General features: G+C 49.3%; 2 protein-coding genes across 4 annotated transcripts in view; both read right to left on the reverse strand.

Moving 5' to 3' along the window:
* LOC138784270 (lymphocyte antigen 6E-like) lies at nucleotides 1–7,827 on the reverse strand. The gene is made up of 3 exons (XM_069959785.1): nucleotides 7,776–7,827; nucleotides 6,390–6,509; nucleotides 1–349 (listed from the first exon to the last, which is right to left on the reverse strand). The coding sequence occupies exons 1-3, from the start codon at nucleotides 7,825–7,827 to the stop codon at nucleotides 144–146; spliced, it is 378 nt and encodes a 125-aa protein (XP_069815886.1). The 3' UTR covers nucleotides 1–143.
* A 7,258-nt stretch (nucleotides 7,828–15,085) lies between these two features.
* Nucleotides 15,086–25,976, reverse strand: part of TOP1MT (DNA topoisomerase I mitochondrial) — a 37,046-nt gene continuing 26,155 nt past the window's right edge. For all 3 annotated transcript variants that reach the window (XM_069956990.1, XM_069956989.1, XM_069956991.1), the window contains 10 exons: nucleotides 23,533–23,720; nucleotides 22,319–22,463; nucleotides 21,386–21,529; nucleotides 20,364–20,549; nucleotides 18,444–18,512; nucleotides 17,295–17,409; nucleotides 17,080–17,207; nucleotides 16,837–16,931; nucleotides 16,592–16,741; nucleotides 15,086–16,162 (listed from right to left, as the gene is read on the reverse strand). In XM_069956990.1, the coding sequence (XP_069813091.1) occupies nucleotides 16,060–16,162; nucleotides 16,592–16,741; nucleotides 16,837–16,931; nucleotides 17,080–17,207; nucleotides 17,295–17,409; nucleotides 18,444–18,512; nucleotides 20,364–20,549; nucleotides 21,386–21,529; nucleotides 22,319–22,463; nucleotides 23,533–23,720 (1,323 nt within the window). In that variant the 3' untranslated portion in view covers nucleotides 15,086–16,059. The remainder of the gene's footprint in view (nucleotides 16,163–16,591; nucleotides 16,742–16,836; nucleotides 16,932–17,079; nucleotides 17,208–17,294; nucleotides 17,410–18,443; nucleotides 18,513–20,363; nucleotides 20,550–21,385; nucleotides 21,530–22,318; nucleotides 22,464–23,532; nucleotides 23,721–25,976) is intronic.

The following is a 25,976-nucleotide window of genomic DNA, read 5'->3' on the forward strand; positions in this document are numbered from 1 at the left end:
TTGATTATAAAGATGAGACCTCAGATCCAAAGATGAAAGCCGGAGGGCCAAAAGAGCTCAAGGACTTGAAGGGATGGGTTATAACTGGTCGTCCTGTCGGAGAGCCGTCTGTATGGGGAGGTTCCTGGATAACGTGCAGATGACTAGGAGAAGCTTCTCAGCAGGACCGCGGTGACTCCCAGAGCGGCGGCCAGGATGCTGTTGGTGGATCTGATGCTGGAGGCGCCGCTGGTGTTACACAGGTCAGTGCTGCAGCAGGTCTGACTCCCGGAATACACAACGATATTAGTGCCAGCCGCTACACAAGCTGAGGAGCAAGACTTGGTGATGGTGGCATAAGAGAGACTCCCTACAGGGGAAGGAGAGGAGACGGTGAGAAGAAAATCACACTATGGAGTCTATACTGTAAGAGGGGTCACACTATGGTGTATATACTGTAAGAGCGGTCACACTATGGTGTATATACTGTAAGAGGGGTCACACTATGGTGTATATACTGTAAGAGCGGTCACACTATGGTGTATATACTGTAAGAGCGGTCACACTGTGGTGTATATACTGTAAGAGCGGTCACACTATGGAGTATATACTGTAAGAGCGGTCACACTATGGTGTATATACTGTAAGAGCGGTCACACTATGGTGTATATACTGTAAGAGCGGTCACACTATGGTGTATATACTGTAAGACCAGTCACACTATGGTGTGTATATACTGTAAGAGCGGTCACACTATGATGTATATACTGTAAGAGCGGTCACACTATGGTGTATATACTGTAAGAGCGGTCACACTATGGTGTATATACTGTAAGAGCGGTCACACTATGGGGTGTATACTGTCAGAGCGGTCACACTATGGTGTGTATATACTGTAAGAGCGGTCACACTATGGTGTATATACTGTAAGAGCGGTCACACTATGGTGTATATACTGTCAGAGCGGTCACACTATGGGGTGTATATACTGTAAGAGCAGTCACACTATGGTGTATATACTGTAAGAGCGGTCACACTATGGGGTATATACTGTAAGAGCGGTCACACTATGGAGTATATACTGTAAGAGCGGTCACACTATAGTGTATATACTGTAAGAGCGGTCACACTATGGGGTATATACTGTAAGAGCGGTCACACTATGGTGTATATATACTGTAAGAGCGATCACACTATGGAGTATATACTGTAAGAGCGGTCACACTATGGTGTATATACTGTAAGAGCGGTCACACTATGGTGTATATACTGTAAGAGCGGTCACACTATGGTGTATATACTGTAAGAGCGGTCACACTATGGTGTATATACTGTAAGAGCGGTCACACTATGGGGTATATACTGTAAGAGCGGTGACACTATGGTGTATATACTGTAAGAGCGGTCACACTATGGTGTATATACTGTAAGAGCGGTCACACTATGGTGTATATACTGTAAGAGCGGTCACACTATGGTGTGTATATACTGTAAGAGCGGTCACACTATGGCGTATATACTGTAAGAGCGGTCACACTATGGTGTATATACTGTAAGAGCGGTCACACTATGGGGTATATACTGTAAGAGCGGTCACACTATGGTATATACTGTAAGAGCGGTCACACTATGGTGTATATACTGTAGGAGCAGTCACACTATGGGGTATATACTGTAAGAGCGGTCACACTATGGTGTATATACTGTAGGAGCGGTCACACTATGGTGTATATACTGTAAGAGCGGTCACACTATGGTGTATATACTGTAAGAGCGGTCACACTATGGTGTATATACTGTAAGAGCGGTCACACTATGGGGTGTATATACTGTAAGAGCGGTCACACTATGGTGTATATACTGTAAGAGCGGTCACACTATGGAGTATATACTGTAAGAGCGGTCACACTATGGAGTATATACTGTAAGAGCGGTCACACTATGGTGTATATACTGTAAGAGCGGTCACACTATGGAGTATATACTGTAAGAGCGGTCACACTATGGAGTATATACTGTAAGAGCGGTCACACTATGGTGTATATACTGTAAGAGCGGTCACACTATGGTGTATATACTGTAAGAGCGGTCACACTATGGAGTATATACTGTAAGAGCGGTCACACTATGGTGTATATACTGTAAGAGCGGTCACACTATGGTGTATATACTGTAAGAGCGGTCACGCTATGGTGTATATACTGTAAGAGCGGTCACACTATGGGGTATATACTGTAAGAGAGGTCACACTATGGTGTATATACTGTGAGAGCGGTCACACTATGGGGTATATACTGTAAGAGCGGTCACACTATGGTGTATATACTATAAGAGCGGTCACACTATGGAGTCTGTACTGTAAGAGCGGTCACACTATGGTGTATATACTATAAGAGCGGTCACACTATGGAGTCTATACTGTAAGAGCAGTCACACTATGGTGTATATACTGTAAGAGCGGTCACACTATGGGGTATATACTGTAGGAGCGGTCACACTATGGTGTATATACTGTAAGAGCGGTCACACTATGGAGTCTGTACTGTAAGAGCGGTCACACTATGGAGTCTCTACTGTAAGAGCGGTCACACTATGGTATATATACTGTAAGAGCGGTCACACTATGGAGTCTCTACTGTAAGAGCGGTCACACTATAGTGTATATACTGTAAGAGCGGTCACACACTGGTGTATATACTGTAAGAGCGGTCACACTATGGTGTATATACTGTAAGAGCGGTCACACTATGGTGTATATACTGTAAGAGCGGTCACACTATGGGGTATATACTGTAAGAGCGGTCACACTATGGGGTATATACTGTAAGAGCGGTCACACTATGGTGTATATACTGTAAGATCGGTCACACTATGGTGTATATACTGTAAGAGCAGTCACACTATGGTGTATATACTGTAAGAGCGGTCACACTATGGGGTATATACTGTAAGAGCGGTCACACTATGGTGTATATACTGTAAGATCGGTCACACTATGGTGTATATACTGTAAGAGCGGTCACACTATGGTGTATATACTGTAAGAGCGGTCACACTATGGGGTATATACTGTAAGAGCGGTCACACTATGGTGTATATACTGTAAGAGCGGTCACACTATGGGGTATATACTGTAAGAGCGGTCACACTATGGGGTATATACTGTAAGGGCGGTCACACTATGGGGTATATACTGTAAGGGCGGTCACACTATGGGGTATATACTGTAAGAGCTGTCACACTATGGAGTATATACTGTAAGAGCGGTCACACTATGGGGTGTATATACTGTAAGAGCGGTCACACTATGGTGTATATACTGTAAGAGCGGTCACACTATGGGGTATATACTGTAAGAGCGGTCACACTATGGGGTATATACTGTAAGAGCGGTCACACTATGGTGTATATACTGTAAGAGCGGTCACACTATGGTGTATATACTGTAAGAGCGGTCACACTATGGTGTATATACTGTAAGAGCGATCACACTATGGAGTATATACTGTAAGAGCGGTCACACTATGGTGTATATACTGTAAGAGCGGTCACACTATGGTGTATATACTGTAAGAGCGGTCACACTATGGTGTCTATACTGTAAGAGCGGTCACACTATGGAGTCTCTACTGTAAGAGCGATCACACTGTGGAGTCTATACTGTAAGAGCGGTCACACTATGGGGTATATACTGTAAGAGCGGTCACACTATGGGGTATATACTGTAAGAGCGGTCACACTATGGTGTATATACTATAAGAGCGGTCACACTATGGTGTATATACTGTAAGAGCGGTCACACTATGGCGTATATACTGTAAGAGCGGTCACACTATGGTGTATATACTGTAAGAGCGGTCACACTATGGGGTATATACTGTAAGAGCGGTCACACTATGGTATATACTGTAAGAGCGGTCACACTATGGTGTATATATTGTAGGAGCAGTCACACTATGGGGTATATACTGTAAGAGCGGTCACACTATGGTGTATATACTGTAGGAGCGGTCACACTATGGTGTATATACTGTAAGAGCGGTCACACTATGGTGTATATACTGTAAGAGCGGTCACACTATGGTGTATATACTGTAAGAGCGGTCACACTATGGGGTGTATATACTGTAAGAGCGGTCACACTATGGTGTATATACTGTAAGAGCGGTCACACTATGGAGTATATACTGTAAGAGCGGTCACACTATGGAGTATATACTGTAAGAGCGGTCACACTATGGAGTATATACTGTAAGAGCGGTCACACTATGGTGTATATACTGTAAGAGCGGTCACACTATGGTGTATATACTGTAAGAGCGGTCACACTATGGAGTATATACTGTAAGAGCGGTCACACTATGGTGTATATACTGTAAGAGCGGTCACACTATGGTGTATATACTGTAAGAGCGGTCACGCTATGGTGTATATACTGTAAGAGCGGTCACACTATGGGGTATATACTGTAAGAGAGGTCACACTATGGTGTATATACTGTGAGAGCGGTCACACTATGGGGTATATACTGTAAGAGCGGTCACACTATGGTGTATATACTATAAGAGCGGTCACACTATGGAGTCTGTACTGTAAGAGCGGTCACACTATGGTGTATATACTATAAGAGCGGTCACACTATGGAGTCTATACTGTAAGAGCAGTCACACTATGGTGTATATACTGTAAGAGCGGTCACACTATGGTGTATATACTGTAAGAGCGGTCACACTATGGAGTATATACTGTAAGAGCGGTCACACTATGGAGTCTCTACTGTAAGAGCGGTCACACTATGGTATATATACTGTAAGAGCGGTCACACTATGGAGTCTCTACTGTAAGAGCGGTCACACTATAGTGTATATACTGTAAGAGCGGTCACACACTGGTGTATATACTGTAAGAGCGGTCACACTATGGTGTATATACTGTAAGAGCGGTCACACTATGGTGTATATACTGTAAGAGCGGTCACACTATGGTGTATATACTGTAAGAGCGGTCACACTATGGGGTATATACTGTAAGAGCGGTCACACTATGGGGTATATACTGTAAGAGCGGTCACACTATGGTGTATATACTGTAAGATCGGTCACACTATGGTGTATATACTGTAAGAGCAGTCACACTATGGTGTATATACTGTAAGAGCGGTCACACTATGGGGTATATACTGTAAGAGCGGTCACACTATGGTGTATATACTGTAAGATCGGTCACACTATGGTGTATATACTGTAAGAGCGGTCACACTATGGTGTATATACTGTAAGAGCGGTCACACTATGGGGTATATACTGTAAGAGCGGTCACACTATGGTGTATATACTGTAAGAGCGGTCACACTATGGGGTATATACTGTAAGAGCGGTCACACTATGGGGTATATACTGTAAGGGCGGTCACACTATGGGGTATATACTGTAAGGGCGGTCACACTATGGGGTATATACTGTAAGAGCTGTCACACTATGGAGTATATACTGTAAGAGCGGTCACACTATGGGGTGTATATACTGTAAGAGCGGTCACACTATGGTGTATATACTGTAAGAGCGGTCACACTATGGGGTATATACTGTAAGAGCGGTCACACTATGGGGTATATACTGTAAGAGCGGTCACACTATGGTGTATATACTGTAAGAGCGGTCACACTATGGTGTATATACTGTAAGAGCGGTCACACTATGGTGTATATACTGTAAGAGCGATCACACTATGGAGTATATACTGTAAGAGCGGTCACACTATGGTGTATATACTGTAAGAGCGGTCACACTATGGTGTATATACTGTAAGAGCGGTCACACTATGGTGTCTATACTGTAAGAGCGGTCACACTATGGAGTCTCTACTGTAAGAGCGATCACACTGTGGAGTCTATACTGTAAGAGCGGTCACACTATGGGGTATATACTGTAAGAGCGGTCACACTATGGGGTATATACTGTAAGAGCGGTCACACTATGGAGTCTCTACTGTAAGAGCGGTCACACTGTGGAGTCTATACTGTAAGAGCGGTCACACTATGGAGTCTATACTGTAAGAGCGGTCACACTATGGAGTCTATACTGTAAGAGCGATCACACTATGGAGTCTATACAAGGCCACCCAAAAAGACTTGTACTCTCAGCGGTGTATTGTCTACAGTTGTCATGACTTGCAAAAAAATCACAGTTTTTTTACCGCAATTTTGCACAAATGAGGGCATCATGACATTATCTATCCAGTACTATGAGCACCAGGCTAGTGCTGTTATAGTTACAGTGGGGTTGGGGGGCCCAGGCTTGGTGAACAGCCCGGTGCCTATTGTAAGGTTAATCCGCCCCTGATGACGACGCAAGCTATCACCCACACAATCTTCTAACAACCCAGGGATATCTATAGATGAGGTCACTCACCGATCCCCACGACCTGCACAGAGGTCAAACAGGATGTGGTCCCAGCGGTGCAGTTGGTCGGGGTCAGGCAGTTGCTGTTGCTGTTTTGACTCGTACACGTGTAGCAGGTTAAGGTGTACACTGTAAGAAACAAACACAGTAAGGATGGCGGCAGTATACGGATGGCAGGAGTATATAGATATGTGATGTCCCACCACTGGTGCCAGTGTTTTGTATCATTGTATGTATTTATATGCACACCTGCAGAAGGTAATGGGTTAATGTTGTATACCATGTGTTATGTTCTGACCACTAGGAGGTGCTCTTTTCTTCTCTACCTACCCTCTCTCTTCTTTCTCCTGCACACACTCATCCCCACCACTAACAGGCAGGCATACAAAGGCCCATGTAGGTGAAGTTTTACTGGTGGAGGGAGTGCAGTGAGTTCTAGTCTAATACTCAGCAAGAGAGGACACACAAAAGCCAAGTTCCTGAGGAAGCTAAGCCGGGGCTTGGCTGATGCAAGGACCCTTGTCAGGGACAAGAAGTTCAGTTGAGTCTAGCCACCCATGTGAGCAGATGCAGTTAGAGACCAACACCTTTTTCACACTTCCATAACTACCACTAAGTTTACTATGCAATGCTAAACACACAACAGGGAGAGAAGTCACCAAGGAACACCCTGACCCACACCAGGAATACGTCTTAAAAGTGCAGGGAAGTCTCCTGAACAAGATAGGAACTAGCCTCACTAGGACAAAGCAACTAGTATACAATGTCTACGTATCCTACTGCGCAGTGCAGGTAACTTTAAAGACTCGGACACCTAGCTACACCCAAATAACCATGGCTGGGACTCGTGGTACCCTACTGGGATGGGTTCTATGCTATCGGAGGGCATAGTGGGATCGGACACAGTCTGGACATGAGTATGAGTATCACTACACTCAAGATATCGGCAAAGTACAAAGCTACACTGGGTTAGGACTCCTCTACCCTCCACAAGCACTGGTGCAACTACCCCTCTTGCTTCTCTCAAGCATCTTCCTCCAGCACTGAGCTCAAGCATTCAAGTGTGTCAAGATTTATGACTTTTGAAACCGTAAACTGTAACCTGCAAAGTTCTACAGAAAAGCTGTTATATTTTTATACTATATTTTCCCGCTTCTGTAGGTGGCGGTACCGACTGTCTGGGTAAGTCAGTTGCCAATCAGGACTGCCATAACAATAGTCCAAGTCTGACAGGTTACCGACCATTGGGGAATACAGCCAGCCACACAACAAGCAGGTACCAACATCACAGCAAGACAAGCACTGGCGTCACAACATATATCATCACTGGCTGAGCTCACACCCACCAGGACCACACAGATTAGACCCCAGCGTGATAGAAGTCTGTGCACCCACCTGTGCCTATACAGAGTGCAGCCAGCAGGAGGAGGCTGGGACAGGCGGCCATGGCTGTCAGTGGATGGAGGGCTGAGATACTCTGTGGATACGGCTCAGCAGCCCCTTTATACACTTTGTGTCGTCACACCAGTAATTACAGGTAGATGGGGGGTGAGAGCGTTGTGGTAACCTGGAGAGGATAATTATAGGGATGAGACATACACCTGTCCACGCCTGTCTCTAACAGACTGTGCCCCTCCCCCAGTATCTCACCACAGCCCATCTCTATGTGCCCCCATATCCATCTACCTATAGAGGGGAGAATAAGTATCTAATCCGCTGCCGACCACCTACACAGAATAGAGGGGGGGGGGGCATATTGCACCTGTGAGAGACAGAATCTATAGAACATTCCAGATAATCACATTGTAAATTATATTTATAAATATTCTATTTACCATTTTATATCATGTAATAAGGATGTGATACAATAGAAGAGGAGACGTTCCTATTTGGTGCAGAAACCTTTGTTTGCAGTTACAGAGGTCGGACGTTTCCTGGGGGTCCTGACCAGGTTTGCAGACCCTGCAGCAGGAGTGTGTCCCCCTCCCCCATACACATCTTCTCCACAGCTTCCAGGTTTCAGGACTGTCACTGGGGGCAACAGCTGGGGGAGACTCACCTCCACGGATTTTATATTGGGCTCCAGGACCATGAAATGCTTCTTACTGAGCCGCTCCTTAGTTGTCCCGGCTGTGTGTTTCCTCCTTAGTTGTCCCAGCTGTGTGTTTCCTCCTTAGTTGTCCCGGCTGTGTGTTTCCTCCTTAGTTGTCCCGGCTGTGTGTTTCCTCCTTAGTTGTCCCGGCTGTGGGTTTCCTCCTTAGTTGTCCTGGCTGTGTGTTTCCTCCTTAGTTGTCCTGTGGGTTTCCCCCTTAGTTGTCCCGGCTGTGGGTTTCCTCCTTAGTTGTCCCCGGCTGTGTGTTTCCTCCTTAGTTGTCCCGGCTGTGGGTTTCCTCCTTAGTTGTCCCGGCTGGGGGTCTCCTCCTTAGTTGTCCCGGCTGGGGGTCTCCTCCTTAGTTGTCCCGGCTGTGGGTTTCCTACTTAGTTGTCCCGGCTGTGTGTTTCCTCCTTAGTTGTCCCAGCTGTGGGTTTCCTCCTTAGTTGTCCCGGCTGTGTGTTTCCTCCTTAGTTGTCCCGGCTGTGGGTCTCCTCCTTAGTTGTCCCGGCTGTGGGTTTCCTCCTTAGTTGTCCTGGCTGTGGGTCTCCTCCTTAGTTGTCCCGGCTCTGTGTTTCCTCCTTAGTTGTCCCGGCTGTGGGTTTCCTCCTTAGTTGTCCCGGCTGTGGGTTTCCTCCTTAGTTGTCCCGGCTGTGGGTTTCCTCCTTAGTTGTCCCGGCTGTGGGTTTCCTCCTTAGTTGTCCCGGCTGTGTGTTTCCTCCTTAGTTTTCCCGGCTGGGGGTCTCCTCCTTAGTTGTCCCGGCTGTGTGTCTCCTCCTTAGTTGTCCCGGCTGTGGGTTCTCTCCTTAGTTGTCCCGGCTGGGGGTTTTCTCCTTGGTTATCCTGGCTGTGTGTTTCCTCCTTAGTTGTCCCGGCTATGAGTTTCCTCCTTAGTTGTCCCGGCTGTGGGTCTCCTCCTTAGTTGTCCCGGCTGTGGGTCTCCTCCTTAGTTGTCCCCGGCTGTGTGTTTCCTCCTTAGTTGTCCCGGCTGTGGGTTTCCTCCTTAGTTGTCCCGACTGTGGGTTCTCTCCTTAGTTGTCCAGGCTGTGGGTCTCCTCCTCAGTTGTCCTGGCTGTGGGTTTCCTCCTTAGTTGTCCCGGCTGTGGGTTTCCTTCTTAGTTGTCCCGGCTGTGGGTTCTCTCCTTAGTTGTCCCGACTGTGGGTTCTCTCCTTAGTTGTCCAGGCTGTGGGTCTCCTCCTCAGTTGTCCTGGCTGTGGGTTTCCTCCTCAGTTGTCCCGGCTGTGTGTTTCCTTCTTAGTTGTCCCGGCTGTGGGTCTCCTCCTTCGTTGTCCTGGCTGTGGGTCTCCTCCTTAGTTGTCCCGGCTGTGGGTTTCCTCCTTAGTTGTCCAGGCTGTGGGTCTCCTCCTTAGTTGTCCCGGCTATGAGTTTCCTCCTTAGTTGTCCCGGCTGTGTGTTTCCTCCTTAGTTGTCCCGGCTGTGTGTTTCCTCCTTAGTTGTCCCGGCTGTGGGTTTCCTCCTTAGTTGTCCTGGCTGTGTGTTTCCTCCTTAGTTGTCCTGTGGGTTTCCCCCTTAGTTGTCCCGGCTGTGGGTTTCCTCCTTAGTTGTCCCCGGCTGTGTGTTTCCTCCTTAGTTTTCCCGGCTGTGGGTTTCCTCCTTAGTTGTCCCGGCTGGGGGTCTCCTCCTTAGTTGTCCCGGCTGTGGGTTTCCTACTTAGTTGTCCCGGCTGTGTGTTTCCTCCTTAGTTGTCCCAGCTGTGGGTTTCCTCCTTAGTTGTCCCGGCTGTGTGTTTCCTCCTTAGTTGTCCCGGCTGTGGGTCTCCTCCTTAGTTGTCCCGGCTGTGGGTTTCCTCCTTAGTTGTCCCGGCTGTGGGTTTCCTCCTTAGTTGTCCTGGCTGTGGGTCTCCTCCTTAGTTGTCCCGGCTCTGTGTTTCCTCCTTAGTTGTCCCGGCTGTGGGTTTCCTCCTTAGTTGTCCCAGCTGTGTGTTTCCTCCTTAGTTGTCCCGGCTGTGGGTCTCCTCCTTAGTTGTCCCCGGCTGTGTGTTTCCTCCTTAGTTGTCCCGGCTGTTGGTTTCCTTCTTAGTTGTCCCGGCTGTGGGTTCTCTCCTTAGTTGTCCCGACTGTGGGTTCTCTCCTTAGTTGTCCAGGCTGTGGGTCTCCTCCTCAGTTGTCCTGGCTGTGGGTCTCCTCCTTAGTTGTCCCGGCTGTGTGTTTCCTCCTTAGTTGTCCAGGCTGTGGGTCTCCTCCTTAGTTGTCCCGGCTATGAGTTTCCTCCTTAGTTGTCCCGGCTGTGGGTTTCCTCCTTAGTTGTCCCAGCTGTGTGTTTCCTCCTTAGTTGTCCCGGCTGTGGGTCTCCTCCTTAGTTGTCCTGGCTGTGGGTCTCCTCCTTAGTTGTCCCCGGCTGTGTGTTTCCTCCTTAGTTGTCCCGGCTGTGGGTTTCCTCCTTAGTTGTCCTGTGTGTTTCCCCCTTAGTTGTCCCGGCTGGGGGTTTCCTCCTTAGTTGTCCCGGCTGTGGGTTCTCTCCTTAGTTGTCCCGGCTGTGTGTTTCCTTCTTAGTTGTCCCGGCTGTGGGTCTCCTCCTTAGTTGTCCCGGCTGTGGGTTTCCTCCTTAGTTGTCCAGGCTGTGGGTCTCCTCCTTAGTTGTCCCGGCTATGAGTTTCCTCCTTAGTTGTCCCGGCTGTGGGTTTCCTCCTTAGTTGTCCCAGCTGTGTGTTTCCTCCTTAGTTGTCCCGGCTGTGGGTCTCCTCCTTAGTTGTCCCGGCTGTGGGTCTCCTCCTTAGTTGTCCCCGGCTGTGTGTTTCCTCCTTAGTTGTCCCGGCTGTTGGTTTCCTCCTTAGTTGTCCCGGCTGTTGGTTTCCTCCTTAGTCGTCCCGACTGTGGGTTTCGGGTCATTGTCAGCAGGAAGACCCGGCCACCACCCATCTACATGGATAGACTGACTGGATTTCCAACTTAGTTCTCTAACTTTATCAAAATAAACCTTCACGGTGGGTTCCCACGTACCGGAATGTCAGTGGATCTCACGCTGAGCAGGACGCCAGGGTGCTAGGAGCCACAGAAGCAGCCGCAGCGCAGACGGGTAATGTATTCACTGGGCCCTGGCGGGTTAAGGAAGATAAGAAGGGAAATTTTGGCAGCACATCTATGACTCTGTTCACACTGCAGGTTTCACGCGGTGTTTACCGTGTGTTCGCTGGGAGGAGTATACACAGTAAGCCCATGCACCTGTGGGTTGCTGTTGCACCTGGGTTAAGGAAGATGGCGCTTTACATAATAGCAGTGGAAATAAAAAAGTGAGAGCGAGTATGTAAACTTATTCGAGCTGACAGTACCGGGAATAGGAGCAGAAGGATAGGGGAGAAGTAAGAGATCGCGGGGGTCCTTTGTTTTGAATACAGCCGCAGGTAGAGCACTTGGTTTTTTCAGTGGCTCCATAGTAATGAATAGACCCACAGGTCATGTGCCGTACCCGCAGCTCTAAGGAGACTGTGACCAATGCAGAGATTTCTGGGGGAGGTCTGATCCACTGCCATCACTTACTTGTCCCCTGTCCTATGGCTAGGGGACAAGTTATCTTACCTTCTCCTCCTCCCCCCCTCCCCAGTTTCTGGCTCCCCTTCTCACTCCCCCACCAGGATCCCAGCATCCCCTTCCTCCTCCTCCCCTCTGCAGAGTCCCAGCACCCCCATCCCTCTCCAGGGTCCCGGCTCCCCCTCCTCACTTCCCTCTCCAGGGCCCCGGGCTCCACCTCCTCACTCCCGGCCCCAGCACCCCCATCCTGCTCCTTAGTCTCCAGGGCCCCGGCTCCCCCTCCTCACTTCCCTCTCCAGGGCCCCGGCTCCCCCTCCTCACTCCCGGGCCCCAGCACCCCCATCCTGCTCCTTAGTCTCCAGGGCCCCGGCTCCCCCTCCTCACTTCCCTCTCCAGGGCCCCCGGCTCCCCCTCCTCACTTCCCTCTCCAGGGCCCCGGCTCCCCCCCCCTTACTCCCCTCAGCCAGCGGGCCCCAGCACCCCCATCCTGCTCCTTGGTCTCCAGGGCCCCAGCTCCCCCCTCCTCCTCACTCCCCCGCCGGGGCCCCAGCACCCTCTCCTCCTCGGTCTCCAGCTCCCCCTCCTCACTCCCGGGCCCCAGCACCCCCATCCTGCTCCTTGGTCTCCAGGGCCCCAGCTCCCCCCCCCTCCTCACTCCCCCGCCGGGGCCCCAGCACCCTCTCCTCCTCGGTCTCCAGGAGGGGTCGGAGTTGTTAGTAACTGGTCTGGTGACTTGCAGAGCCGGACTTTCCCGCTCATCCTTTGTGCTGCTTTAGGGTTGTGCTGGTTACTGTACATGTGACAGTGAATGGTCACCAGGACACGACACACACAAACATCACCGGGACACGCCATGTCCTCACACTATACATTCTATACATCTCATGAATCACTAACAGGGTGACAATGGGTTTCCCCCCTGAATAGGGCAGCTATTCCCTATGGAGGATTCCATACACCACGGCAATGCACGGCCCTGTGAACCTCCTAAAGGTGAGCAGATACATACAGTATAGTGGTCTCTCTCATCTCTCTATACCAGTCAGCAAGTAACAAACAATACCACCACACCATGACTACCGCCATCATTACCATACAGTGACAGATATAACAGTATACACAGGACAAATAATACTGCCACACCATCACCACCACCGTGACTGGATTATGCCAATGAAAGACCAATGTTCTTCCTAAGCAGTGACCATATAGAGGAACATCCAGCTGTACAGAAGTTCTGCCGACCTCATAAGTGATTACAGTGCAGTTACATCCAGTGACTCACAGGAGGAGTCTTCTCTGCATGAATTGCTAGTGATGTTTTAGATAGTCAAAGTTCTTTGCTTTTCTTTTTCTCCTCCTTCTGGCGCAGCCATCACAATGTCTTCTCTGGCTGTGACTTGTCTTCACAGAATCTGCCAGACAGACGTTTTAGGCTCAGTTCTTCATCATCATCATCTTCTCTATACAAACTGCCCATGTGTATTGCTACACACTAACAGTGTCGGCTCTCTGCCCCTCCATATAAGCAGTTACACCAAATATGTGCCTCCAAATAGTAGTGCCCCCCCATATACTATAAGGCCCCTCCATATAGTTTGAACTTTGTGTCCCCAAACAGTATTTGGGCCCCTTCATGCATCCAGGTAGGCAGACACCCCATCCCCCAGTAGGTAGTATCCCCCATGTTGCTATTACCTTGGGTTTTCTCCTTGGTTGTCCCGGCTGTAGGTTTCCCCCTTAGTTGTTCCGGCTGTGGGTTTCCCCCTTAGTTGTCCCGGCTGTGGGTTCTCTCCTTAGTTGTCCCGGCTGTGGGTTTCCCCCTTAGTTGTCCTGGCTGTGGGTCTCCTCCTTAGTTGTCCCGGCTGTGGGTTTCCCCCTTAGTTGTCCCGGCTGTGGGTTTCCCCCTTAGTTGTCCCGGCTGTGGGTTTCCCCCTTAGTTGTCCCGGCTGTGTGTTTCCTCCTTAGTTGTCCCGGCTGTGTGTTTCCTCCTTAGTTGTCCCGGCTGTGGGTTTCCCCCTTAGTTGTCCCGGCTGTGTGTTTCCCCCTTAGTTGTCCCGGCTGTGTGGTTCGGGTCATTGTCAGCTGGAAGACCCGGCCACCACCCATCCTCACGGCTGTTACTGAGGGAAGGAGGTTGTTGTATCTGGTGATACATGGCGCCATCCGTCCTCTCTTCTATACGCTGCAGTCGTCCTGTCCCCTCTGCTTCATGGATTGGACTGTGTTCCTGGAGTTGTCCTCCTTCTTCTTCCTCCAAACACAGGGAGTGGAGTGGATACCGAAAAGTTGTATTTTGGCTTCATCTGACCACATGACCTTCTGCCATGTCTCCCCTGGATCATCCGGATGGTCAGTAGTGACCTCACATGGGCCTGGACATGTGCAGGTGTGAGCAGGGTGACCTGGTGTGTCCTACAGGATTATAATCCCTGATGGTGTAGTGTAACAGTGATCTATGAGAGTGTGGTCCCAGCTCTCTTCAGGTCAGTGACCAGGTCTTCCTGTGTAATTCTGGGCTAATTTCTGACCTTTTCCGTAATCCTCCTTACCCCACGAGGTGAGATTTTGCACAGATCCACAGACTGACACTCATCTTGTGTTTCCTCCATTTTCTAATAATTGCGCCAACAGTTGTTGCCTTCTCACCAAGCTGCTGCCTATTGTCCTGTAGCCCATCTCAGCCTTATGCAGGTCTACAGTTTTGTCCCTAGACAGTTCTTTGGCCTTGGCCATGGAGAAGAGGTTGGAGTGTGATGAGTGTGTGGACAGGTGATTATTATACAGGTAACAAGATGAAACGTGCAGGTAATCCAAGTAATGAGTGCAGAGGGGGAGGAGCTTCTTATAGAGATACTAGGGCCGCATTCACACGTCCCGTGAGCTGCACGGCTGTCATTACAGCGCGGCGAATACCTGTAACAGTTCCCCCGCACGAGGGACAGACTACGGTACAGGCCTTCAGCGTCCGTGTTCCACGTGAACATGTGAATGCGTCCTCACAGCTCTGAGAGACAGAATTCCTTCTGATTGGTCGGTGATCAAACCCTTATTTCATGCAAGATGGAGGCAGAGCTTGCTCCGTCCTCTCCCGCTTTACACCTAACACCGATACAAGAAGCAATTAAACAAAATACACACTTTATTTCCCTTCATCACAGGTATCAAAATAAATTAGAAAGAAATAAATTAAAGTGACGCCGTCTGCATAGAAACATAATACTTCACCTGTGTAACATACAAGATCCTCAGGTTTCTTTTTTTCCCCCTTTGGTATCAAATATACAAAAAAAAAAAAAACACAAACATAACGACCGAAGAATCCCTGAGATTCAGAGACGGGGACATCCAGAGCCAGACGACCCCCAGCAATCCTATCTGTTCCAGAGAAAGCTGGGAGACACCCAAGATGGCTGCCGTATGCTCTGGAGGCCTGTGGAACGCGCTGTGGTAATTGTGCTCCTTAAATTCATACTTAGTTGAAAGAACACCGCACCCAGGATGGCACCGCAGCCGCACACAGAGGTCAGGCACCGCAGCCGCACACAGACAGAGGTCAGACATCAGAGACGTGAAAGATGTGACCCTACCAGGGAGGTGCTGGGGAAAATGGGGTATAGAAACTAGGCTTCCTAGTACAGACATCAGAGACATGGCCCATCTAAGCAGGGGTCGGGCATCAGAGACATGGCCCATCTAAGCAGGGGTCGGGCATCAGAGACATGGCCCATCTAAGCAGGGGTCGGGCATCAGAGACATGGCCCATCTAAGCAGGGGTCGGGCATCAAAGACGAGGCACATCAGGGCAGGGGGCGGGCATCAGAGACACAACACATCGGGGCAGGGGGCAGGCATCAGAGATGAGGCACATCAGGGCAGGGGTCGGGCATCAGAGACCAGGCACATCAGGGCAGGGGTCGGACATCAGAGACCAGGCACATCAGGGCAGGGGTCGGACATCAGAGACCAGGCACATCAGGGCAGGGGTCAGGCATCAGAGACACAACACATCGGGGCAGGGGGCAGGCATCAGAGATGAGGCACATCGGGGCAGGGGTCCACTGGAGAGGTGGTGGAGCCCTCCTGGCAAGAACGACGTTAAAACTCAAAGTCTTCATTGGTCATGTCAATGGCCCAGGCAAACTTCTCCCGCTGCGTCTTGTTGTAAATCTTCTCAATGGGCACGCCGTACTTCTTACACCTGCAGCAAAGGGAATGGGATGTGAAGCAGGACATACAGCAGCTAATAACTATGGGAAAACTGGAGATTTTACTGGAGAATTACAAATCTATATAACTTTCTGACACCAGGTGATGTGAAAAATAAAACTTTTCTCCGGAGTCGCTCTTTAAACACGAATAGGGCTGAGATGTAATACCAGACAAAAACCACACGGACAGAGGGGGCGCTGTGTAAATTACTGCATTAAAGGGGTTGAGCTGTTATCTCTGTAAGAAGCTGCAGCCTAATGTGAGGTAAGACAAGACTCCTCCGTATTGCGGCCTGTATACCTGACCCAAAGCTGCACCCCTGCTGGTGGCAATGGGTACTGCAGGCGTATGTGTGTATAGCTATCCATCTCAGAGAAATACAGCACAGGATCTGGGGCCACCCAAGGACCCCCCTTACCAGGCCACGGTAATCCTGGGGTCCAGATAGTTCAGCTTGGACGTGCCCAGAGCGATCTGCTTGTTCTCCTCCTTATCGGTGGCCTGAAGCTTCAGTTTCATCAGCTGCTCCTCCAGCCGCTCCACCTGCTTCTTCTTCTTCTCCACCTCCCTGGAAATACATCAGTCAGTGGATGCCAACGCAGCACAAAAAGTATACAGACCCGGCGACCCGCGGCCCAGACCCCCAGCGACATGGCTCCTTACTTCTTGTTGCGATCGTTCTGGTGAGCTTTATAATCGGCTTTCGCTTTCTTCAGCTCCTTCTTGGCCTCTTTTAGTTGCTGTTCCTTCGCATCAATCTGCAAAGATTAACAATCAGTCATGTAACCCAACTAAGTGAATGACCCCCTACACCCACAGCTGGAGGGGGCTACGTCTGGACCCCATGTTACTGCTTCATATACACATAACATTCCCGCTCAGTGACCCATCAGCCGCACATCGTACCTTTGCCTGCAGATTTTGCATGGATTTTTCGAAGGTCTTTGGTGGTGCCCTCTGGTGGTTACACAGGAGCGCTACAGCTCTATTGGCGCGGTTATAGGACAGGATCTTGGCTGCGACGTTGTCATCCGCTGGAACATGAAATGAGATCATTGGATACGGCTATTAGATGCAGGAGGCCTCATCCATTTTACATCATCATCTCTGAGGCCACTGACCATTGGTGAGCTCCTTCAGCTGGTTCTGCAGGGTGATGGAGGCGTTGTAGGTTCTGAACACTTTGGCCGTCAGCCCGTCCATCAGGTCCTGGAGGTGTTTGTTTACAATGGACGTCTGGAGAGCATAAATACATATATACAGTGAGAGGAGATGAACACTGCCAGAGGGGGAGTATGGGGGGGGGGGGGCAGAGCAGTCATTTATTCCCTTCCATTAAACACATACACAACCAAGCTGAGCGTACAAGTAGCTGTTAAGTAGAAGTAGAATAGCCACTCGCTTAGGCTGGGTTCACACTGCGTTTCTGCAATCTGCTTTTTTTTCATCTGTGTCTTGCAAAGAAAAGAAAATGGATGAAAACGGATGCTTTTGGGTGCATCAGTTTTGATCCATTTTCTCACTTTCCATAAATCTTTTTTAAGCAGAGTTCACGCTACGTTTTTTTATCCGTTTTACAAAAAACATAAAAACAGATGCATTTGTGCACATCGGTTTTCTTTATCATTGACTTGCATTGTAAAAAACAAACAAACATAAAAACGCACCCTTTTTTATCGTACACAAAAACGTGGTGTTATTTTTATAATGAAAGTCAACAGAAAAACGGACGCTCACAATTGCTTTTGTTTTTATATGTTTTTTTTTGCAAAAAACAGATAGGGAAGAAAAAAAAACAAAACTACAAAAACGCAGCATGAACCCGGCCTAACTCGTCCCTTCTTTCAGCCACCAGTTTGCGCTAGGGAAAACGTATGCCGACATATACCATGGCGGGGCTGTATGTATACATTGGGGGAACAGACCTAAGTCATTACATGTGGTCTACTAAGGTGTAAGAGCCCCCTGACATCTGTGCCGTGACCTCATCACTGCCGCTGCAGACCACAAAGGCTTGAGACCCTATTACACAGATTTATCTGACAGATCCTTAAAGCCAAAGCCAGGAATGGATGTGAGAAGAGGAGAAATCTCAGTCTTTCCTTTATGAGCCCTTCTCAGGTTATAGTCTGTTCCCGGCTTTGGCTTCAATGATCTGTCAGATAATCTGTCTGTGTAATAGGGCCTTTACACTTCGTTCCAGCAGCTGCATCTTTCAGGCTGTGTTCAGACATCACGTATCCTGTGATGGATAGAAGCCGGATACTCACATTAAGTCGGTCAAACAGATCGTCGTCCGGGTTCTTATTCTCCATAAACAGCTTCAGGTTCTTGAACACCTGAGAGGCAGGAAGAACGGCAGAGAGTCATTACACGAGGAACACTTCACCTGTCAAAAGATGAAGATGACCCTGGACCTCGCACCCGAGAAACAACTACGATCAGGATGCAAAGCAGGGGGAAGCACATGGCAGCGCACTTCACTCCACGGGGGACAATCAAATCCAACCTATATGCTCCATTATGGTTTATGGGGCAAGTCAGCTGGATCTCACTGCTATGCATCCTACCCTGCTATATAATCCTGATCATGTGACCAGAATGAGTAAATGCACATAGAGGGGTATATAGAGGCCATATGAGGATTAGCCACTGCCAGCTAGAACACAAGAGGGCAGTATGGTCCATGACTGTGCGGTAGCCTCGGATACAGGGTAACAACATATCTGTATACAGGTTACAGTGACGATGAATGCTGGTTAATGGTCCTTACCCTAATAGCTCTTTATAAGCCGCGTCTCTATATTAGGGATGTGTATAGGAGCCTCCAGACTCCAGTAGGTTCTTAGTAGTTCCTGTACCAGTCAAAATATCTGTTTGTACTACAACAGTACTTATCAGCTGCTGTATGTCCTGCAGGAAGTGGTGTATTCTCTCCCGTCTGACACAGTGCTCTCTGCTGCCACCTCTGTCCATGTCAGGAACTGTCCAGAACAGCAGCAAATCTGCATAGAAAACCTCTCTTGCTCTGGACAGTTCCTGACATGGACAGAGGTGGCAGCAGAGAGCACTGTGTCAGACTGGAGAGAATACACCACTTCCTGTAGGACATACAGCAGCTGATAAGTACTGGAAGGCTAGAGATTTTTTTAATAGAATTACAAATCTATATAACTTTCTGACACCAGTGGATCTGTATAGAGTATTTGTATAGGCTGTAAGAAGCAATTCCCACATCCACAGCCCTCAACGTACCTGCGGACAGAACTACGGACGTGCATCCATATTAGCACAGACCCCTGCATTTAGGAGATTCTCGCTGATGCATTGTTTTTTGGCCTGGATCACGGCTCTAACACAGATCTGTAAAGCTTACAGATGTGTGTATGGGACCATAGAAATGAATGGGTCCACAGAATAATCCGATGGTGTTAATCCTAAAGCCACTTTCACACATTAACCAGTACACAGCATCACTGTAACCTGTATATGGATTAATGTTGCTGCTCTGTAACTGAAGATGCAGCACAGCTGTGGACAATACTGCCATCTAGTGTTCTGTGAGGATATTGCCATACTTCTCCATTCGCTCCTGTCTTCCTATACAGCACTATAGAAAATCCATGATACAAGGGGAGGAGATTTTACATTATTATAATTACTAACAGAGGTTACATTGTATGATGAGCGACTGGTTAGAGTGAATCACTAGTGGAGATATAAAGTGAGGCCAAGAGTGCGGAATAATGTCATGTAGATGTACAGAACTCACTGTGTAAGGAGATCAGTGATGTCCGCCCATACCTTCTGCTTCACTCGGTCTCCTCCTTCAGGATCCCAACTTACCATCAGCGATTTGGGACCTTTGTATCGCCCCCCCCAGGCTGAGAACAAGGCCTGAAGGCTATACTGTATATACACATGTACCCCCAGTTTATACTATACTGTGTGTATATATATATATATATATATATATATATATATATATATATATATACACACACACACACACACACACACACACACACAACCCTCTGTACCCCCGATTTTAATGTACTATATATACACAGGCCCCTGTACCCCAGATTATACTATACTGTACATGTGCACAGCCATCTGTACCTTAGACTAGTATTTTCCCTTTGCTGACACACTGTAATGGACAATACCCTAGCGATCTGCAGTGTTACCTCTTTCTCCACAGGGACCTTGTTGTAATATCTGATTGAATCTTTTCCCAGGAAGTCGAACTCCACCATGTACTGCTGCCCGTCCAGCTCCGGATACAACTTGATGTGCTCCACCCTGAGGGAGCAGCAGCCCACCGTGTCCGCCGTCTCCCCCTCCTCCTTCTCGTTTCCCGCTCGGAGCGCCAGCTGTCAGGGAAGACCACAGTCACCTCATGCTCTCAGCCATGTCACTAGTCCTATATTATAAGGGTTTATTCTCAGATCATGTGTTTTGCTGCATTGTGGAGATCAGCCGGCGTGGCCTGGAGATCGGCCGCTGGCATGGGTCGGCATGACCAGGAGATCGGCCGCTGGCATGGGTCGGCATGACCAGGAGATCGGCCGCTGGCATGGGTCGGCATGACCAGGAGATCGGCCGCTGGCATGGGTCGGCATGACCAGGAGATCGGCCGCTGGCATGGGTCGGCATGACCAGGAGATCGGCCGCTGGCATGGGTCGGCATGACCAGGAGATCGGCCGCTGGCATGGGTCGGCATGACCAGGAGATCGGCCGCTGGCATGGGTCGGCATGACCAGGAGATCGGCCGCTGGCATGGGTCGGCATGACCAGGAGATCGGCCGCTGGCATGGGTCGGCATGACCAGGAGATCGGCCGCTGGCATGGGTCGGCATGACCAGGAGATCGGCCGCTGGCATGGGTCGGCATGACCAGGAGATCGGCCGCTGGCATGGGTCGGCATGACCAGGAGATCGGCCGCTGGCAAGGGTCGGCATGACCAGGAGATCGGCCGCTGGCATGGGTCGGCATGACCAGGAGATCGGCCGCTGGCATGGGTCGGCATGACCAGGAGATCGGCCGCTGGCATGGGTCGGCATGACCAGGAGATCGGCCGCTGGCATGGGTCGGCATGACCAGGAGATCGGCCGCTGGCATGGGTCGGCATGACCAGGAGATCGGCATGACCAGGAAATCGGCCGCCGGCGTGGGTCGGCATGGCCAGGAGATCGGTCCGTCATGTACCTTGTCGATGAAATACAGCGCCACCGCTCTCTGCCGCTTCTTCATCTCTCGGGACTTCCAGTCCACACGATATTGGGATCGGATCTGGTCGACCACACTCTTCAGGCGACGTGCTGTCTCGTACTTCTGCCAGTCTTTCTCCCCCTGCAACACACAGAGAAGAACCCTAGTAACACAGGCACCCCGCTGCTCCGGCTATTCCTCGATGGGACCTCTGTCTGTCTTAGGCTGTAGTTCTATCCTTGGGGGTCCGCATGTTAGATGCCCCCTGGACCTGGCACAGAGAACCTTTCATACCATGTTCACCTTCCTGTCTTACAGCTGATTATTGAGATTCTGGAGCATCAGGTGCTGGACAGAGCTTCACTCCAGAGATCAGAGACCACATTATAGCAGAAGGAGAGAGAAGACTCATCTGATGTGGTCAGTAAGCTGCAACTAAAGCTTATAGTGGTTCCTAATACAGCCGGGAGCAGATGATACAACAGGGCCAGATACAGGACAGGAGAGAGGGGTCGGAGGATGGGAGTATTCCATAGGAGAGGAGAGAGGGGTCGGAGGATGGGAGTATTCCATAGGAGAGAGAGAGGTCGGAGGATAGGAGTATTCTATAGCAGAGGAGAGAGAGGCCGGAGAATGGGAGTATTCCACAGGAGAGAGGCCAGAGGATGGGAGTATTCCATAGGATAGGAGAGAGGCCAGAGGATGGGAGTATTCCATAGGAGAGGTCGGAGGATGGGAGTATTCCATAGGAGAGAGAGAGAGGGAGGTCGGTGGATGGGAGTATTCCATAGGAGAGGTTGGAGGATGGGAGTATTCCATAGGTGAGGAAAGAGAGGCCGGAGGATGGGAGTATTCCATAGGTGAGGAAAGAGAGGCCGGAGGATGGGAGTATTCCTCCCCTATAGCACTGTTCCGTCCTGAGTTTCTCACCTTGAGTTTGGAGCTGGGGTTCAGCATTATGTACTTGATGGATCCCTGAATATTCTCCGTCCAGGACGCCAGCCAGGTGACTGTGTTGTCGAAGCGAACCTCCTTCCACCTGTGACCGGGGGGCGGCTCGGGGATCCTGGAGTCTCTGATGAGAGAAAGTTACATCGCTCACTACAGTATATAATGCACGGCCTATTATCCAGTATACTATACACCAGTCGGGCCGCTGGTCGGCACATTATACGGTATAATAACGCACTGCCTATTATCCAGTATACTATACACCAGTCCGGACGCTGGTCAGCACATTATACAGTATAACACACTGCCTATTATCCAGTATACTATACACCAGTCCGGCCGCTGGTCAGCACATTATACGGTATAATAACACACGGCCTATTATCCAGTATACTATACACCAGTCCGGACGCTGGTCAGCACATTATACGGTATAATAACACACGGCCTATTATCCAGTATACTATACACCAGTCCGGCCGCTGGTCAGCACATTATACGGTATAATAACACGGCCTATTATCCAGTACACTATACACCAGTCCGGCCGCTGGTCGGCACATTATACGGTATAATAACGCACTGCCTATTATCCAGTACACTATACACCAGTCCGGCCGCTGGTCGGCACATTATACGGTATAATAACACACTGCCTATTATCCAGTACACTATACACCAGTCCGGACGCTGGTCAGCACATTATACGGTATAATAACACACGGCCTATTATCCAGTATACTATACACCAGTCCGGCCGCTGGTCAGCACATTATACGGTATAATAACACGGCCTATTATCCAGTACACTATACACCAGTCCGGCCGCTGGTCGGCACATTATACGGTATAATAACGCACTGCCTATTATCCAGTATACTATACACCAGTCCGGCCACTGGTCAGCACATTATACAGTATAATAAAGCACTGCCTATTATCCAGTATACTATACACCAGTCCGGCCGCTGGTCAGCACATTATACGGTATAATAACGCACTGCCTATTATCCAGTATACTATACACCAGTCCGGCCGCTGGTCGGCACATTATACGGTATAATAACGCACTGCCTATTATCCAGTATACTATACACCAGTGCTTCTAAGCGGCCGCTGTTCCACCTTTCAGAGCCTGCTGGGAGATGTAGTTCCACAGCAGCGGGAGACGCACAGGCTGGCTCTACACTCACTCGCTGCAGTTTATGATGACGTCTTCCGGCCGTATCCTCAGCTTTAACATCCCCATCTTGGGGTGATCACCGCGGCCTCGGAACAGTCCTGGGGGCTCGATCTTGAAGTTTCCGATCTTCTCCCTGTGTCCGTCCAGGGTGCAGTAACCATATTCCTCCTGAATCTTAGAGGATTCTTCTTTCAATTTCTGGCAAAATAAATTCAAAAAATATAAAAAACACCAAAAAGCCAAATCCCTCCTCACACCCGACACCATAAATCAAATGACCGGGACGCAGTCACACAATGGGGATCTATCCCGTAGGATTCGGCAACTGAGAACCAACGTCTGTGGCTCATGGCTCTCAGCTGTCATATAGACCACGTGGATAATACAGTCAGGATGCGCTCTACCACCATGTGGATAATACAGTCAGAGATGTGCTCTACCACCATGTAGATAATACAGTCAGGGATGCGCTCTACCACCATGTGGATAATACAGTCAGGATGCCCTCTACCACCACGTGGATAATACAGTCAGGATGCGCTCTACCACCACGTGGATAATACAGTCAGGATGCGCTCTACCACCATGTGGATAATACAGAGATGCGCTCTACCACCACGTGGATAATACAGTCAGAGATGTGCTCTACCACTATGTGGATAATACAGTCAGGATGCGCTCTACCACCATGTGGATAATACAGTCAGGGATGCCCTCTACCACCACGTGGATAATACAGAGATGCGCTCTACCACCATGTGGATAATACAGAGATGGGCTCTACCACCATGTGGATAATACAGAGATGCGCTCTACCACCATGTGGATAATACAGTCAGGATGCGCTCTACCACCACGTGGATAATACAGTCAGGATGCGCTCTACCACCATGTGGATAATACAGTCAGGATGCGCTCTACCACCATGTGGATAATACAGAGATGCGCTCTACCACCACGTGGATAATACAGAGATGGGCTCTACCACCATGTGGATAATACAGAGATGCGCTCTACCACCATGTGGATAATACAGAGATGCGCTCTACCACCATGTGGATAATACAGAGATGCGCTCTACCACCATGTGGATAATACAGTCAGGATGCGCTCTACCACCACGTGGATAATACAGTCAGGATGCGCTCTACCACCATGTGGATAATACAGTCAGGATGCGCTCTACCACCATGTGGATAATACAGTCAGGGATGCCCTCTACCACCACGTGGATAATACAGAGATGCGCTCTACCACCACGTGGATAATACAGTCAGGATGCGCTCTACCACCATGTGGATAATACAGTCAGGATGCGCTCTACCACCACGTGGATAATACAGTCAGGATGCGCTCTACCACCATGTGGATAATACAGAGATGCGCTCTACCACCATGTGGATAATACAGTCAGGATGCGCTCTACCACCACGTGGATAATACAGAGATGCGCTCTACCACCATGTGGATAATACAGAGATGCGCTCTACCACCATGTGGATAATACAGTCAGGATGCGCTCTACCACCATGTGGATAATACAGTCAGGATGCGCTCTACCACCATGTGGATAATACAGTCAGGATGCGCTCTACCACCATGTGGATAATACAGTCAGGATGCGCTCTACCGCCACGTGGATAATACAGTCAGAGATGTGCTCTACCACCATGTGGATAATACAGAGATGCGCTCTACCACCATGTGGATAATACAGAGATGCGCTCTACCACCATGTGGATAATACAGTCAGGATGCGCTCTATCACCATGTGGATAATACAGTCAGGGATGCCCTCTACCACCATGTGGATAATACAGTCAGGATGCGCTCTACCACCATGTGGATAATACAGAGATGCGCTCTACCACCATGTGGATAATACAGTCAGGATGCGCTCTACCACCACGTGGATAATACAGAGATGCGCTCTACCACCATGTGGATAATACAGTCAGGATGCGCTCTACCACCACGTGGATAATACAGAGATGCGCTCTACCGCCACGTGGATAATACAGTCAGAGATGTGCTCTACCACCATGTGGATAATACAGAGATGCGCTCTACCACCATGTGGATAATACAGAGATGCGCTCTACCACCATGTGGATAATACAGAGATGCGCTCTACCACCACGTGGATAATACAGTCAGGATGCGCTCTACCACCACGTGGATAATACAGTCAGGATGCGCTCTACCACCATGTGGATAATACAGAGATGCGCTCTACCACCATGTGGATAATACAGTCAGGATGCGCTCTATCACCATGTGGATAATACAGTCAGGATGCGCTCTACCACCACGTGGATAATACAGTCAGGATGCGCTCTACCACCATGTGGATAATACAGTCAGGATGCGCTCTATCACCATGTGGATAATACAGTCAGGGATGCCCTCTACCACCATGTGGATAATACAGTCAGGATGCGCTCTACCACCATG

The sequence above is a fragment of the Dendropsophus ebraccatus genome, chromosome 2, assembly GCF_027789765.1.
Source record: "Dendropsophus ebraccatus isolate aDenEbr1 chromosome 2, aDenEbr1.pat, whole genome shotgun sequence".
Taxonomy (NCBI): Eukaryota; Metazoa; Chordata; class Amphibia; order Anura; family Hylidae; genus Dendropsophus; species Dendropsophus ebraccatus.

Coding starts and splice junctions, on each gene's coding strand:
- LOC138784270 (XM_069959785.1), bottom strand. CDS start 7,827: ATGGCCGCCTGTCCCAGCCTCCTCCTGCTGGCTGCACTCTGTATAGGC. Junction 6,510..7,775: donor TGCACTCTGTATAGGCACAG/GTGGGTGCACAG, acceptor TGTTTCTTACAG/TGTACACCTTAACCTGCTAC. Junction 350..6,389: donor TGTGCAGGTCGTGGGGATCG/GTGAGTGACCTC, acceptor CTTCCCCTGTAG/GGAGTCTCTCTTATGCCACC.